Source organism: Chanos chanos, chromosome 3 (assembly GCF_902362185.1).
Source record: "Chanos chanos chromosome 3, fChaCha1.1, whole genome shotgun sequence".
NCBI classification, from domain to species: Eukaryota; Metazoa; Chordata; class Actinopteri; order Gonorynchiformes; family Chanidae; genus Chanos; species Chanos chanos.
Window position 1 is genome coordinate 43,326,476 of NC_044497.1, and position 16,473 is coordinate 43,342,948.

Consider the following 16,473-nt stretch of genomic DNA (forward strand, 5'->3'; position numbering starts at 1 on the left):
GTTTGTTTGTTTTCTTCTTCAAAAAGCGCAACACATTTTGTACATACAGTTTTAACATAATTTTAATAAAAAAAAATGTCTGTATAGTGATTTTTTTTTTTCATACAGATAAAAAAAAAAAAAATTAAGGTTTCATTGAGTATAGAGGTACACTTATATTAGTTCTGGGGAATACACAGGAAGCTGTAATAGCAGCAGCAGCAGCAGTCCAGCCAAGGCAACATGGGACAGCGTCCATAAGGAGAGGCCCTTCTAGACACGGGATCAGGAGAGCAGAAAGCAAGGGTTACATTCACGGGTTTCCACCCCCAGTGGTCCATCCTCTTTAGTGGGCACATGCCTAAAACCTCATCCCACCAGCTGAGCGGTGGCACGACACACAGTGGTTCAGTGGTACTTTAGTTTGGGCTGTCAAAATGATTTCCATTGGTGGGTGTCTCCTGCAAGGTGGTGTGTGGGATCTCCACTTCTTTCTCAGGTTCAACTCTCTTCTTGAAGAAATCAGACACGAAAAACACCTTTGGCGTGGGTGGAAAGAAGCCAAGCGTTAATGGACGTCATTAAACAGATAATTCAGTTAATACTTGAGAATGATACAGATAATAGTCATTGCCTCTTGCATAACCAAAGATAAATACTTTATTAATAACATAAAATGAGTAAATGGCTTTACTACACAGCTGTAGCGAGTTTTGATAACTGTCTAAAGATAAGGTAATTAATGGAAAAAAGAACAGCATCTAATAAAATACTCTCCAGGACAACACTCACCACCAGAATAGCCACGAGTGCTCCCTGTATGAGGCCAGTGAGGACATCACTCCAGTGGTGTTTGTAGTCGGAGACGCGAGACAGGCCCGTGTACACAGAGGCAGCGATCAGGAAGAACTGGATCGTGGGCCGCAGGAGTCGGGCCCACTCAGCCTGCATTCTCGCCTGAATGTAAAGCTGTAGCGGAGAAAAAAAGATCATCTCATATAAACACAAACCTGGAAAACATCCTGGAATATTAGTGGAGCATTACTGGAATACATATCAAAGTGTGTGGCAGTCACACAGGAACTGTTACAGTCCTTGAACCATAACTAGCTCCATCCATGTAACTATTACATTTACAGCAAGGTTGACTGCAGTTAATAAGTTATTTATGTGTCCGTATAAACTCAAGTCGAAGGTTAGATCTCTTTAAAGTAGTGGTTCAGGTCGTTAAACAAGTTGAAGTCATCCTCCACCCTGGAAGTCGGCGCTTGTGTAAATCTAGATGAATAATGTGTGACAGAACACAGACAGATGCATTTTGACAATCCACGTGTTTTGTGTGCTGCTATATTCAGAGTAGGGTATGAGTGGCTTTCAGTTTGATTGGTGCGCAGGTGTAAACCCTGCCCAAATACAGTGTGCCAGCATGTCTTGTGTTCTGCTTGGGGATAACGTAACATTTTCCATATGTGAATAATGGAACTTAACAATTGCACTCAACCATCAAAACAACTGCAACTGCCTGGTTGAACATTAAGTCCTTTTGCCTCTGAACTTTGAACTCAAGTTTTTTGCTAGGTAACAGACAGAAAGACTTAGAATATGGAGTATTTTCCATCATTGTCCTCCCACTGATTAGATAAATGCCTTTGTTTAGTCAGCACACTCACTGAGAATCTCAGCATTGTGACATATGGCTGCTCAAGGCTTATCCATGTCATCAGTGTGTCTCATTAATCAACTGTGTTGTGTTTACTGGGACAGAGAAAGGAAGAAAAACAAAATAAAACAACCACTGAGTCGCTGACTGGATATTCTACAAAGCCTTGATTCTGAAGCATGTTCCTAAACAAGTTGTATGAGGAAACTCTGCTTGTGTGTTTGTAGTAAATGTTGTGTGTTTAGCATGTTTCTAAACAGGCACAGTTATATGAGAAAACAGGTTGTGTGTTTGTAGTAACTGCTGTGTGTTTAGCATGTTTCTAAACAAGCGCAGTTATGAGAAAACTGCTTGTGTGTTTGTAGTAAATGTTGTGTGTTTAGCATGTTTCTAAATAGGCACAGTTACATGAGAAAACAGGTTGTGTGTTTGTAGTAACTGCTGTGTGTTTAGCATGTTTCTAAACAGGCACAGTTACATGAGAAAACAGGTTGTGTGTTTGTAGTAAATGTTGTGTGTTTAGCATGTTTCTAAACAGGCACAGTTATATGAGAAAACAGGTTGTGTGTTTGTCGTAACTGCTGTGTGTTTAGCATGTTTCTAAACAGGCACAGTTACATGAGAAAACAGGTTGTGTGTTTGTAGTAAATGTTGTGTGTTTAGCATGTTTCTAAACAGGCACAGTTATATGAGAAAACAGGTTGTGTGTTTGTAGTAACTGCTGTGTGTTTAGCATGTTTCTAAACAGGCACAGTTATATGAGAAAACGGCTTGTGTGTTTGTAGTAACTGCTGTGTGTTTAGCATGTTTCTAAACAGGTACAGTTATATGAGAAAACGGCTTGTGTGTTTGTAGTAACTGCTGTGTGTTTAGCATGTTTCTAAACAGGCACAGTTATATGAGAAAACAGGTTGTGTGTTTGTAGTAAATTTTGTGTGTTTAGCATGTTTCTAAACAGGCACAGTTATATGAGAAAACGGCTTGTGTGTTTGTAGTAACTGCTGTGTGTTTAGCATGTTTCTAAACAGGTACAGTTATATGAGAAAACAGGTTGTGTGTTTGTAGTAAATGTTGTGTGTTTAGCATGTTTCTAAACAGGCACAGTTATATGAGAAAACGGCTTGTGTGTTTGTAGTAACTGCTGTGTGTTTAGATTATACAGAGCCACAGGCCACTGTGCTCCTTCCTGACAAAAGTGTTGATCAGCAAACCTGTGTCAGAGGGATATCCTGTCTCATAAGATAACACCACTGTAAATGGCCCCTGTCTTCTCTGGAATGGTCACGAGTGCACTTGACCTCCGTATCTGAATGAGATCTGAGTGCAAATTATTCATTTAGGACCCGCTTGCTACAGGCTGTCTGTAATGCTCGTAGACACTCGGACACAAAGTACTGCTTTCTTTAGGTTAAGGCACTGAGGATCACTGGCCAGAGTGTTGGAAAGTGTACATAGATATAAGTCTTTATACAGAGTTGAAACATTCTGTGGCGCACTGTGTGATAGGAGTGTATTGTACCACTAGTTAGAACATAAAGCACTAGTACTTTGAACAGCGTGTGGTCTGTGGTATTATTAGATACTTACTGCCAGGAACATCATACAGTACATTGAGAAGGAGGAGTGGCCAGAGTAGAAGGAGAGTCTGCAACACAAAGACAGATTGGAATCATGGGACGGCTGGAGGTTTAAAAAAAAAAAAAAAAAATAGACTGCAGCAAAGCCCCGACATGCTGTTTTCAGAAATGGTTCTATTATCGCTATTGTTCAAAGATTTAACGCACACACCCACACCCTTTTCCGGGTTAGAAAGTAATGCTTGGTCTGACGTCTGCTGACGTCTGTCTTCCAGCGCCGGCTGTAAAAAGGAAGTGGGATACAGGGGGAACAGCGGTGAATGAAGGGCGGTCGCATTTTTGGTCTTCCTGTTTACTTAAATAAGGACACACTGTCGATTAGGGTCATCCGCTCACAGAATGATGGCCCGGAGTGCTGAAATTACTGCAGTGCACTGTACAGTAACTAAATATATACCAGTCGTTATCATCTAAGGGGAAGAGTCATAACGTTTAAAGTACGCACCCACCAACCTCTGCCCCTATTCTTTTAAATAGATAATGAGCTGGATATTTTTTTCCAGAGGAATAATACAATAAACCTCTTTAATCTAAAATAGGACTTTTACTCTTGGTCTCAGCAAACGCAGCCGTTTAATAGTCTAAACACAGGCAGCTACCTCTGTGTTTCAGTCTGCAGTGATTAAATTACACGCGAGGTCAGCAGAGCCAAGATAAGTGATTTTAAATGAATTATGTGCAGGACTGTGGCAGAAACAAAAGCACTCAGAGAGTCCGACATGCACGTATACCGTGTGGAGAAAGCCACTGGTTTCAGACAGTCTGTATCTTTCGCTTAGCGGTTTTCTAAATGCAGTATGGGGCCTGATGAATATTTGAGTTGATTGAGTCTAAACCTCAGGTTCACACATTCTCACACTCCTACTCAGGAGGAAAACAAACACACTGCAAAAGGCGATCCATGGTTGTTCCGGACTGCCATTTATTTGTTCTAGTGGTTCTATCAGTAAGAGAGGCTTGGGACCTTACCCAGGGGAATGGACAGGGACCACACCAACAGTTAATTAGACAGTGGAAGGGCCCGTGTTCCTGCTGGCCTTGAGTCTGAACTAAGAGCCCACACACAATCCTGCAGCACCATACTGCCTGCACTCACAAAGCTCACCACAGGATTAGAAAGCAACACAGTACTGGAACCACAGCCTTACCACAGGAGCTTGGAGAACCAAATGCTGGAGGCAGCTGACCCAGGACAATAGCAAAAGACTTCACTTTAAAGAACTACATTTCAGTTTAGTGGAATTTTCAATCTGCTCCCCCCCCCAAAAAAAAAAACCCCCAGAGGAATGTTCAGTGGCCTGTTAAGGTTACCATTGCAATGGGTCTGCTAACCGATCATCTTTCAAAAGGGGTTCATACCAGCGACCATTGAAGGCTGGTGATCTCTGCTGTTTTCGTAGAGGTCAGGTGGTGCGACAGTTTGAAACAGGGAAAATAAGGCTGGTAAATGCACACTGTTTTCCAGTGATGCATCTTGAACCAGATGGAATATGAACCACCCTACAGCCACAGAAAGACCTCCCTGAGCACAAATGACTTGTTTGCACCATGTTTAATAATTTAGTAACACTAAAACATGGAGCAGTCTGACACAGAATTTGCTCAGAACCTCAGTCTGCAAGTCTGCTGGACAGAACCACATCAAAGTGTCTCATGAAGAAGGGATGTCCATAAATGTTTCAAGTGGGCCCCTTTCCCCACATCAAAGACTGTCAGAGTACTGTGCCCATGACCTGGGTTTACACAAAGTGAGGGCATTTAACTAAAATTCAACTGACTGTTCTTCCAGAGGCAAAAAATAACTTATTTACCTAAGCTCATCAGTCCCCTTCTATTAGATTATTTTGAGCCTCAAGAGGACTTCAGACCTTTTGTTTATTTTTAAGGCTATGAACAAAAAAAAACCTTTTCAAATTTAAATTTCAACAAATGTTCATCAATAAGAGCAATAAAATGAGGCTGCCATCATTGAAGCTTTTCAGAGTCACTCACCTGGCCTCGTTCACCATGGTCTTATCCCCAGAGCAGGTGAAGTTCTCTATGTAGGCCCCTGATGAGCAGTTGATGAGTTTCCAGTCTGGCTTACACACATCCAAGAAGTGAGGCCGCAGCCGCCCAATGGAGTACTTTGCAATATCTGTTAGTGACTGGCTCATGGCAGCACCAAACAAGAAGGTGCCTACTGCCTTGTAAGTGCGAGCAACATAACTGTTGCTGAAAGAGGACTTTGATTTGATGCGTTTTAGATAGACTGAAAGGCACTCTCCAAAGATCATCTGTGAGAGGAGAGAAGAAAATGATTCAAGTTATTACTCTTCCATCATGCGAAACTGACATAACTCTCAGAAAAAAGTAAGATGTTCAAGCAATACCTGATTACATCGTTAGAACTAGAATAAAGTATCAGTGTGACCTAAAGAGGATGTCCACTCATAAACCGTGACTGAGACCACGACTGGTGCTCAGCGGTGCAGGCTTCACTGGTTCCCTGAGATACCATGTTCAGTAATACACTGTGCAAACTGAATTTCATTACGGATAAGGGAGTCCTGACTTTTGTAAAAGTGGTAAACTGTTGGCTCTCGCACATCAAAGTGGCAGAACAATGCACAGTTTTAACTCGATAAAGATGGACTTATTCTGAAGCAGGACTGAGGCAACATCTGGCAGCCTTTTGGGGAAACGCGCCTATAAAATGCCAAGTAGCGAAAATTTAGATCAGTTCCTTTCAATAATCAAATGACCTTTTAAATGAATTCTTTAGAGCAACTCTTTGGCGGTGGTTACTGTGCGTTTGTTCAAAGGAGAGGCATCTGTGACATAAACAGATGGGGTCTGTATATAGCTCTGAAGGAAGTAGCAATGCTACTGGTAAAGGTGCTTTTGCACAAACTTCAAACTACACAATGAAGTGTTACAAACACCCGTGTGGTTAGACTGGAAAATAAACCAGAATGTCAACCATGATGGGGTCTTTTGTTTTATTTGTGTACGAGTGTTGCTGAAAACGTACAGGGTCCTGCAAAGCTGTGGCCTGATGGGTTATTTTAAACCACTAAAACAAGTTAGAAACGTAATCATATTTTGCAAACTGCCTCTGCAACCGCCTAACCTGCTTGGTGAAGCTTATGTTCTCTGACGTTAAGCAAGCTGGCTTGTCAGAGTGGATGGGGACCGACTGTTATGAAATACAGCGCAGAAAAAAAAAAAGACTCGTTTAATAACTTGCAAAACAAAGGCTGAATTCTCTAATGTCTTTAACTATCAAAGATCAGATTGATGGTGAGGTCAGAACATTTCCGAAGCTGTTTTGCCTCGTGTATTGTTGGCCTTAGGATGAAAAAAAGTGTGTGGGGAGACCGTTTAACCACATTGTGCTGAAATGTCAAAAAGTCACCGAAAAGGTCAGCTGAAAGTACAAATCACAGTTACATTGTTGGTCCTCTGAGAAGCAGCACAATGGAAATTAGAGCCTGTTCTAGGTATCCAGCCCTGATGTCATATCAGAATAATTATCTACAGGTGCCTAATCCCTTTGGACTGTGCTTGACTTTCAGATTCTGGCCGCTATAGCAAGCAAAAGCAGTATGTAAATATTAGTTCTGGTTTAAACTAATTTGCAGATGGAAATGTCAGTAAATAGAGAAAGTGGAAGCAAGCTATTACATAAGCAAATACAAAAAGAAATAACAGAAGCGAGAGGAATAAAGAAAGAGTAAACGAGAGCGAGTATCTAGTGAACAAAACAGAGGTCACTTACAGTAAGCACTGTGACAGGAATCATTACTGCTCCTAACAACTGATAGGAAATGGTGTCTTCTCTGAGAGGGTACTTGATTGAATCATCATTACAGAAAAATCCTCTTTTGAACGGATTGTGTTGCAGTGTGAGTATTGCGAATGGGAGTCCAGCTACCAAAAGCAATGAGAGAGAAAACAGAGATGGGTTAAAAAGAGTGCTCTGTGCCGCACCTATGCCCCTGCTCCACTTCACCACATACAATTCTTAGGGGCAGTGCTGGGACAGAAAGGAAAACAGTGAGTGAGACAGACAGACAGACAGACATTTTACTCTGTTTTATCCCAAGTAAACACCGTAAGCATGTTAAACATGGCAGCGGGCGTAGTCATGGCAACGCCTTCTCATTCTGCTGCAGAGATGGTGCTAATTAAGCAGTGATATCCAACACTAATGCTCACTGTGTTTTTGTGAGCCCAGCTTCAAAAATACTCCTGTTTATGTGTGTTTAATTGCTTTGTTTTGCTTCCTGCGTGGTTTTGGGGTTTGCACAGGATTTAGTATTGGTCAAAATTAGCTCCAATTGTCCAGAGTCGTGAGACGATTTTCAGTTGAATTTCGTGTGTTTGGGAAACAAACCCCCGCACAGAGTGTCAAGTCTTGCCTGTGTGAGACGCCATTGTCAACCTGGTCGGACGCAAAGACCTAGAAGTCTCTTTTTTACTATTTTGTGCATAAGGTGTTCTTTTTCAGACTGTTTCTATGCAAATCTTCAACTCAGAGAACAGTGTTTTCTGTCCCCTTGGTGAAAACCCATTGTTTTAAATTACAATTCAACATTGACAATGGCTTGCTTAGACTACAACTTGAGTGAGTTGGGACTGCCCCTGTGCAACACTATTGGGGATTAACAGCTCTCTTTCTCTCTCTCTCTCTCTCTCTCTCTCTGTCTCTGCCTGTGTCTTGTCCTGTCTTTTTTCACTTATTTTATGGCTCCTAAAACCATGTTCCAAAGCCTCTCAGTTTATGACACTATAACCAAACTGTTAAGAGAAGAGCTCTGAAATGCTGTAACCCTTTTAACTGAATCAGTTTAATATTGGTTATGAGGATGAAAGAACGTTTAAAAAAACAGTATGTGACATGCAGTGAGTGAGTTAGTGTCACAATTAGTAATTATAATGGTCATGCTTGCAGAGGTCATCCTTATCATGAACTGGTGACGATACCAGATAGACAGTACAAACGTCATGAGGGGAAATCCTTGGTAACTGTTTCTTAATCCACTTTGGTAGAGAGAATTTCTCATGTCAAACAGAGAACATAAGCACAGTCTTACCAATGTACTCACTGTAGTCAATCAGCAGTCTGTACTGAAATTATGTCTTTACTGAAGATGTGCCTTGTTTTGGCTTTTCATGGACAATCATGGCGTTGTGATTTAACACAGAGGTACTCGTGCGTTAACACTCTACTTTCAAATCAAAATTACCTGAACACATTCCCTCTGCCCATGCATTCTCTCACTGCTCTCTCTCTCTGTCTCTCAAATAGACGGTATGCATTGATTGTAACACCACTTGTCCAGGGGTCACAGATTCTGCAAGGGGATAACATTACTACAGAGCACCTCAAATTACCTTTTCTTGACCCCCAATCAATTTTCTCTCTCACTCCGATGAAAGCTACGCTGACAATCTGCTGCCTGGACTATAACCCATGTCAGAGCCCATCGAGCGCTTTGATGACATGCCCATGCGTACATGTACACACTCAAGAGAGTGTAATTTGATTGTCAAGTGCACTCTTACGACATGGTATGGATATTTGTTTTAGAAGTGGAACTGAAATTGGAGAAGTGGTTTCACGAAGGTAAAGTTCCGTGATATACTGATGGGGGGGGGGGGGGGGGGGGGGGGGGGGCTTGTCATTAAAAAAGGAAGATGTGAGCAGTCAGTATGATCTCCTATTCCCTAAGCGCATCACATGCGGACCAACGCATGTTTACTGTGGATTCTTATATACAAGATGTACCTGGACACACATTGTTAAAAAAAGACAAAAGATTCTTACAAACACATAACATAGAATGCTTTGTGTCAATCTCCTGTCTCTAAAATGCCTCAAATAGAATCTGTATCTACAACATCAAATCAGGACATATGCCGACGTGCCAGGAAAGTATTCCAACTATTTTTGGAGTGATTTTTTTTTTTTTTTCAAAATAGGGAAAGTATTCCATCTGTGATCCAGAAGACAGTTACTCTTATCACATTTAAGTTCCAACACCATATGTTTTTGAAACCAGATGTTTTAAAACAAAACAAAATCTCTTAATTTCTGTGATTATACAGCTTAGCCGTAACGTTTGTTTATCTCTAGGCCCGAGTGCCTTTTGAGAACTGACCATAATTTCAACCCTATACAAACAAATTCAGGAAGTTGTGGAAGACTATGACATCTCTTTGCTCTATAGTGCATTTTAACCAGCTGTTGGTGTAAACCACAGTTTGCAAAACTGACAGGTAGTTTTAGAATAGCATTTCTAATTTCAAACAAAACAGGGTGCGCACTTGAAGACAAGTAGAGTGGCGTTAGAGCAAAACACTATGGATCTAAACACAGCCTTGGTACATAGGCTCAAATATAAATTACAGCCCAGTGTTAAGTGGACATCCTCAGCTATAGGAATGATTGGAAGGTAGGGGTAGTTGGCATGCCCAGTGTGTCCATGAAGCAAGAGTATGCGTCAGAATAAACATTTGCCGCGGAGAGTAAAAAAAAAAATTCTTTTTTTTTTCTCTCTTTGGCCTAGAGTTGACGTGGACTAAAGTGTTTTGGAGGACATCTGCTTTCAATTGTTCTCAGTGACTCCATTCACATTGCAGCAGGCAGTTGTTCATTGGTCAATCTAATGTTGAAGCAGCTTTTTATTGGTTGCTTCACGGGTGAATCAGCTGTTTGTCAATTTTTCAATTACTAATTGAACTATAACTTAAGAATTGCATTTCTCAATGCTCCCCTGTGTATACTGTTCACCACTACCTACGTCACAGTAGGTCTTGTCTTTAGTAGCTCATGACTGCTGATGAATCGAGAATCATGTGATGAGCCAGTAGCTCACAGTCCTTGACCTTAGGAATAGCAGTCACTGATCACAACTGGAGACATTGGGCGTGCCAAAAACTGATGCCGTCTGACATTACTTACACAACTAATGGGCAAAGTGAAGCCCACCGTATACAGCACAGTGGAGGTGATTGTGCTGTGGTGAAATGGGTAGTTGATGCTTTCATCATTACAGAAAAAACCTCTCTGATAGGGCTTGATTTTGCCCAAGTTAAAGGCAGCAAGGGGCAGACCAGCTGTGAACAGAAGAAGGGTTAAGAGTTAAAACGTCCTTATCAAACACATCAAAAATGACAGCTGACTGTGAAAGCAGCATGCATTGTTTCAATACAGCAACTTGAAAATTTTTCCACCTGCAATGGATCATTTAATATTCATTAATAATGACAAAACAGTTAAAAAATGTCCTCGAGTCTGTCTGATAATCTTCTCTCTCCAAATGACACCCATCTTCTAATTGATGTAATGCAGTTCTAATCTAATCTTCTTTTTCCTTTTTTGTCTAGCCAAAATTGCTTGGACATCATTCAGTTGCGCAAGTCTATCCCCCTCTTTTAAATAAAGTAATCAGTTGAGCAACACTGTTGCTGTTCTACTGCCAGTATTAAGCACAGGAAAAAAACACACATAACTAAGTTATACTTGCTTTAGTGACTGACAAACTGTGACTTTTTGGGGAACCCACGTGGCATTTATTCCTTCACGTAGGTTTCCTCTAATGACAATATATGACCTTGTTTCTCATATGATTTGAGCTGTCGTGCTGGAAGTAGCATAGATTTATCTAGGAGAAGGCCATAAAGATACCACATCATACTGACGTAATGGACTGTGACAGTTTAAAGTCCAAGCTGAAAGCTCATGTGTAAACTCTGGATTCTCTATACGTTCAGGCCTTTGTTAATGCTGTCACATGGCATGATGGGAAAAGGACACAGATGCCTATTCTTATAGCCTGAGGGTTCTTTTCCACCGCAGGACAGAGCATGGGCTGTTACTCATGGCTAAGCGTGCCTGACACACACGCAAACACATGCATGCCAGCTTTGGTGAGGAAAAAAAAAAAGAAATTATGATTATTTGACAAGACTCATTACAAACAACTATATACTCATCACCTTTCTTCTTTCAAGCACCACAGAAACACACATACACATGCACACATTGCTTTCACTATGGCCTCCGATCTTCCTCTGTTATATTTAACCTGTCTGAGTCTGCACTCAAACCATACTTTTGTCTACGCTCTCAGCTGTGCCTCCCAGTTAAGTTGAGTGAATGTAGCAGCTGAGGTACTAAATGTGTGTGTGCGTGTGTGTGCGTGAGAGCATGTACATGAGTGTGTGTGTGTGTCCGCGTGTATCTGAGAGAGACAACAAAACCAACAGACACTGCACCTGTCCCTAGCCAGCCTATCTATTCATATTCAAATCCTACCTTTCAGCATCACCAATGAGATACTTTTGAGAAGTATTCATGCCTTGCACGTTAGACTCCACGCAATTTCACAAAAGGATTCATTGCTGCATTCTTGCACTGGTCTGCCCTGGCTCTCACTGATCAATTAGGTAAATGTCCAATGTACAGTGAGATGTAGGCCTATAGCTATGACATTGTACTGTTTGTGTTTCTTCAGAGAGAGGTACAAGTAGAGTGGCGTTATCAAGTGTTGCTGGCACATGATCAGAAATTTAAAACCAGCCATGTGTGCTCTCCGGTCTGTTTTCAGCGTTGTCTGCGCAACGACTATTCCTGTCAAATAATGTCACAGACCATACAAAACACACTACGTATAAAGTGAATGTAACATCCGGGCACATTTTTAAAATGCGGACGTTAACAAAGCCAATCCAATCATTCAACGATAACATTTGATTAAAAAAATGTTTAGTTACTGAAAGGTTTCTTGATTTAATTGTCTTTCAACTTATTTATAAATGTAAGACTAAGGCGGCTGTCCACAAAACTAATGACAGTTGCAATCCCAGAGATATACTACCTCAATGATTCATTCTATGACGGGTAATTAGATTATACGATAAATCCATGTAGACATCCAAATGCGATGGAAAATGGATATATACTAATACGTATGACAGTGTACAGCCTCCTACTGACAGTACCCAATAAGCAGATCGGAACCCACTTATTAACATGTTAAATCAACGATTTATGTGTGAAACATAGTAAGCTAAACTGCAGCGTAACCTAATTATGAAAGAAAGAAAAAACCTTAATGACTTGTACTGTTTGGCAATCTCCTTTGGGGCCTGTCATAACAGGATCATTAGTATAAACCAAACGCATATCTGAGCAACGCCCTGATGTTCTTTTTGGACCAGTGGAAATTTTGATAACGTCGTAGCAGATAGACTGCTCACAGACGCGGGTATGCAGAAGGACATGTTACGAGAACTTGAAGCAATTAAACGATAGTTCGCCTTGACATTATGTTTTGGGCGAGGTGTGAGCTCCTTTGTAACAATCTTTGACTACTGCAGTGTCGTCCACTTACATAACAAACATGACTCCCGATTAATTTTCACCAACACAGTCTGGCTGACAGTGTGGTTCACATTGACCTAATTCATATACATCCGATTGTATCCGAATGCATCTATCTTGAGACACTGCACAATCCAAATATTCTTTTTTTCATGAAGAGTTCCTGTTAATAGTACTCAAGAGCCCACCTTTCGTTGGTTTATTTGCTCAATTTGTTTAACAATCCAGAAACGCAAATTAGCCCCTCCCTTTATTTTCATGTAACAACCAGTCGGAATATTATGAACACAGTACAGGCAAAAGCATGCAGAAAGATTTACTTGTGATACATACCGAGTATTAAACACGCGATGTCAAGCAATATGAATGGAATCCCCCTTGTTTCGAACATCTTTAGCGTCCCTCGTGTTTGTGGGTTCAGTGACTGACGGCAGATCGAAGGACTGATCCTCGTGCGTTGCTAGTTCCAAGTTGTCAATAGTAAACACCAATAACAATAGTTCACCAAAACCATTTACTTACATTCAAACTACGTCTACGATATGTAAAACTAATAGCCTACACAACATTCAACTTCAAAATGACGATTGATAGTCGCCCTTCTGAGACACAGGACATAAACTGCTGTGTTCCTTAATATCAACCAACCATTAAAGGCCGAAAAAAAGACAAGACGCAGACAACGACAAGCCTTTGAACTGGGCCGTCACATGTATAACCGGCTACACAGAGTGGCGTCGATACAACGTCTCTTGCTCCAGGACTGCACGCCGAAGAGATGAGCACAGCATGGTGTCATGATAGCAGATGAAGGAGATCTACAGAGTAGCCTATGACAGGCCTGCCAGCACAATACGAAAGCATTCGCCACGTTCCATATTGCTCCTCCTTCTCGCTCAGATTCGTCCTAAGACTCGAAATGTAAAAATGAGTGGCGCATAAGTCGCTTCTCATCAGTGTTATAAGAGTAATGTAATTATAAGTAGGCTAGTATTATCATAAGTAATCTTTCCTTTTTAGGATATCGGCAATGTTTTTTAAACTGTTGGCCAAAATGAGTTTTACGTCACAGTGACATTTTCGACTGTAGGTATTTTACCGGTACTTTACCTTAACGTGTCAGTACCCATCAGTAAAAATGTAATAACCATAATGTATATGTAATACAAGTCTGATCTACATTTTTGCACACCCCTGAAATTTAATCTGAAACACCTTAAGTCAGTGAAAATCTATACCTAATTGTCCAGGATCACAGAAAAAAATAAATAGGCAATTTCTGCTTCCTCTAATTTCGGAATAAACCAGAAATTCAGCTCTTTGCAAGACAGAAGCAACTATGCATTAACCAGTGTGTGTGTGTGTGTGTGTGTGTGTAAAACTGGTTAATGTGTGTATATATTATATGTTTGTGTATGTGTGTGTTGTGTATTTTATTATTATTATTATTATTCAGGAAGTTCATATTTCGTGCACGGTACGGAGTGATGGCATGTAAGAGTCAAGCTGTTACATTTTCAAGAATTTTAAAATCTTTTAATATACTTCCTAGAATATTTTCATTCTCTATCCCAGTCAGAAATTAATTTAACAGTACTTAATACTCTGTCTAAATGCATTGACAATGACGTCTGTATATATGCTGATTAAAGACTGCCATCTATAGGTCGCAAAGAAGAGAACATAACCAACGACTACAAGAGTGACCCATTTTTGCTTTTCACAGAGTAGAAACTGTGTATTTGAGAGAACAGAGAAGCAAAATTAAACTCAGGTAGAGTAAACTAAAGAAGTGCAAAACATTTGATTTTCCTTTCCATTTTATTTGGGCTTGTTTTCGTTTTTTATTTCCTTGTTTGCTTGATGTACAACAACAGAAGGTAACATTTAAAACGGAGTAATTCATCTGAGAAATAAAGAAGTCATAATAACTATTTAGCAATGGTCAAGGTGTTCAATGACAGATACATGAATAATTACATTTGAAACTATACAGCAATTATTACCATGTGCACTCCAATAAATTAGACAGTTTACAGAGTTTGGTCAAACACCTATACAGTGAATCACAACAAATACTGTAGCACCCTGAGATCTCCATTGTAAGTAGGGACAGGATTGCATTTGCCAAATATATAAGTGACCACTAAGTGAATTTAAGTAATGAATAAAAGTTTAAATAAAGCTTTTTACACAACATTAACATTTTTATCTCTTGGATGACCAATAACACTGTCTTTTTCATTTATTTATATTACAGTATTTTAAAAAGGTACATTTTGGTCCTTGTTTATCATAAAGGATAAATCAACTTAACAAAATGTAGCATGTCTATCTACTCTACATTTATTCAAATCTGTTCACATGTTACAGGTAGCTACTTGTCCAATACCCACCTTTTAGACATTCTGACTCACTAAAAATGACTAAAAACAAAAGTAAAAGTAAAACTATATATATATATAAAAATGCCAAAAAGGATTTCTTTTGGTGAATTTGCTCTTTTGGTGGTGAATTAAAACTCCAACAAAGAGCAAGGGAAAATTAAATTGAGAAGTAAGAGAAGCTACAGAAAAGACTTACTTTTCTGAGGACTTGCTCTTTACATTTGTACATTACATTGGGCACTGGACCAGCTTTATCATCTAGGTCTGAAGGATACCACTAGGTGGTGCTATACTGTGTCAAATAAAATGATGTGTTGTTCATCCTGAAAAACAAAAATACCTAACAAAAGTAAAATGTCTATTGTGGTTCTCTGAACCACTCGTCATGACTACTGGCTACGCAGTCACTTTTTTTTCTTTTCACTATGTATAGCTTGTTTTTCAGACTGAATGATACACCCCCATGACTTTTTCTATAGTCCAAGAGATTTTCTGCTTATTCGCCAAATCAATCTATTTACAGCAGGAGTGGGCAAATCCGGTCCTGGAGGGCCAATGACCTGTCGGGTTTTTGTTTTCACCTCTTACCTGTTGATTTTCACCTTGCAAACAGGTGTGCACTCTCTTCAGCCAATCACAGATTGTATTTAGTTAGCTGACAAGAAAAACAGCAGGACCATGGCCTTCCAGGACCGGATTTGCCCACCCCTGATTTAGAGTGTTGGCCCATGAGTATAAAATTATATGCATATAATCTGATGTGCACTGTTAATCTGATTAACAATGTCAGATACTCCTCACATAATAAATCTTCTCTTTACCAGTTTTTGATGATGCTTAACACTCAAAGTATGAATGATAGTCTAACTATGTCATCTTCTCAGTTGCCCCTTTGTTTTGGGGTTTTTGTTTGTTTGTTCTTCTGTTTCTTCTTTTTTTTTGTCTTTGTCTTTTTTTCCAAATGTGCAGTTCTGATTCTATCACCAGAATTGAAACAATACCTTTTTGTTTTCAGTATGGAACAAAACTTTCTTTAAGACAAATACAATACCATAGGCGCTTTCGCACCGAACAGTTCTAGGGTCTAATTCGATAGGAACTACCCCCTGTGGAGCTTCCCCTAGAACTACATTCGTTCTAGGGCCTTTTTTCTGTTTGCTTTCGCACCGCCAGTAGGAACGCTGAAGTGACGTAAGCCGGCCGACGGTATAGCAGCTAAGAGCTGTTGTTTACGACTAACCAGGATAGCTGCACATTTTGAAGTACAAATTATAATGACTTTTAAGACCTTTTAAATACTTCCAAAAGGAAAAAAGAACCATTACTGCGGCAAAAGAAATCGACAAACTAGACTACAGTATACGCAATGAGTTTTATTGAATTTGAATGACAGAAATATTGATTGCACATTAGATAACCTATAACTGCCTTCTCATT

The 16,473-nt window shown here is 40.0% G+C and overlaps 1 protein-coding gene across 3 annotated transcripts; it reads right to left on the minus strand.

Moving 5' to 3' along the window:
• Positions 1-62: 62 nt before the first annotated feature.
• Positions 63-13,441, minus strand: plpp1a (phospholipid phosphatase 1a). Of its 3 annotated transcripts, none has more exons than XM_030767348.1 (7): positions 13,298-13,441; positions 12,983-13,109; positions 7,037-7,188; positions 5,269-5,552; positions 3,227-3,284; positions 772-948; positions 63-518 (listed from the first exon to the last, which is right to left on the minus strand). In XM_030767348.1, exons 1-7 carry the CDS (start codon positions 13,298-13,300, stop codon positions 399-401), a joined length of 921 nt encoding a protein of 306 aa, XP_030623208.1. In that variant the 5' UTR covers positions 13,301-13,441; the 3' UTR covers positions 63-398. The 3 variants fall into 3 exon arrangements, with proteins under 3 accessions (XP_030623208.1, XP_030623207.1, XP_030623209.1); XM_030767347.1 differs by lacking the exon at positions 7,037-7,188 and adding an exon at positions 10,226-10,380 and having other exon boundaries at positions 71-518; XM_030767349.1 differs by lacking the exon at positions 7,037-7,188 and adding an exon at positions 10,226-10,380 and having other exon boundaries at positions 71-518; positions 12,983-13,441.
• Between the last annotated feature and the right edge of the window lie 3,032 nt (positions 13,442-16,473).

Bases quoted from the DNA above. Each gene is read 5' to 3' on its own strand.
- plpp1a (XM_030767347.1), bottom strand. The intron at 10,381-12,982 runs GTATGTATCACA...TTCTGTTCACAG, and splicing joins CATCGCGTGTTTAATACTCG to CTGGTCTGCCCCTTGCTGCC. The intron at 3,285-5,268 runs GTGAGTGACTCT...TTTGTGTTGCAG, and splicing joins ACCATGGTGAACGAGGCCAG to ACTCTCCTTCTACTCTGGCC.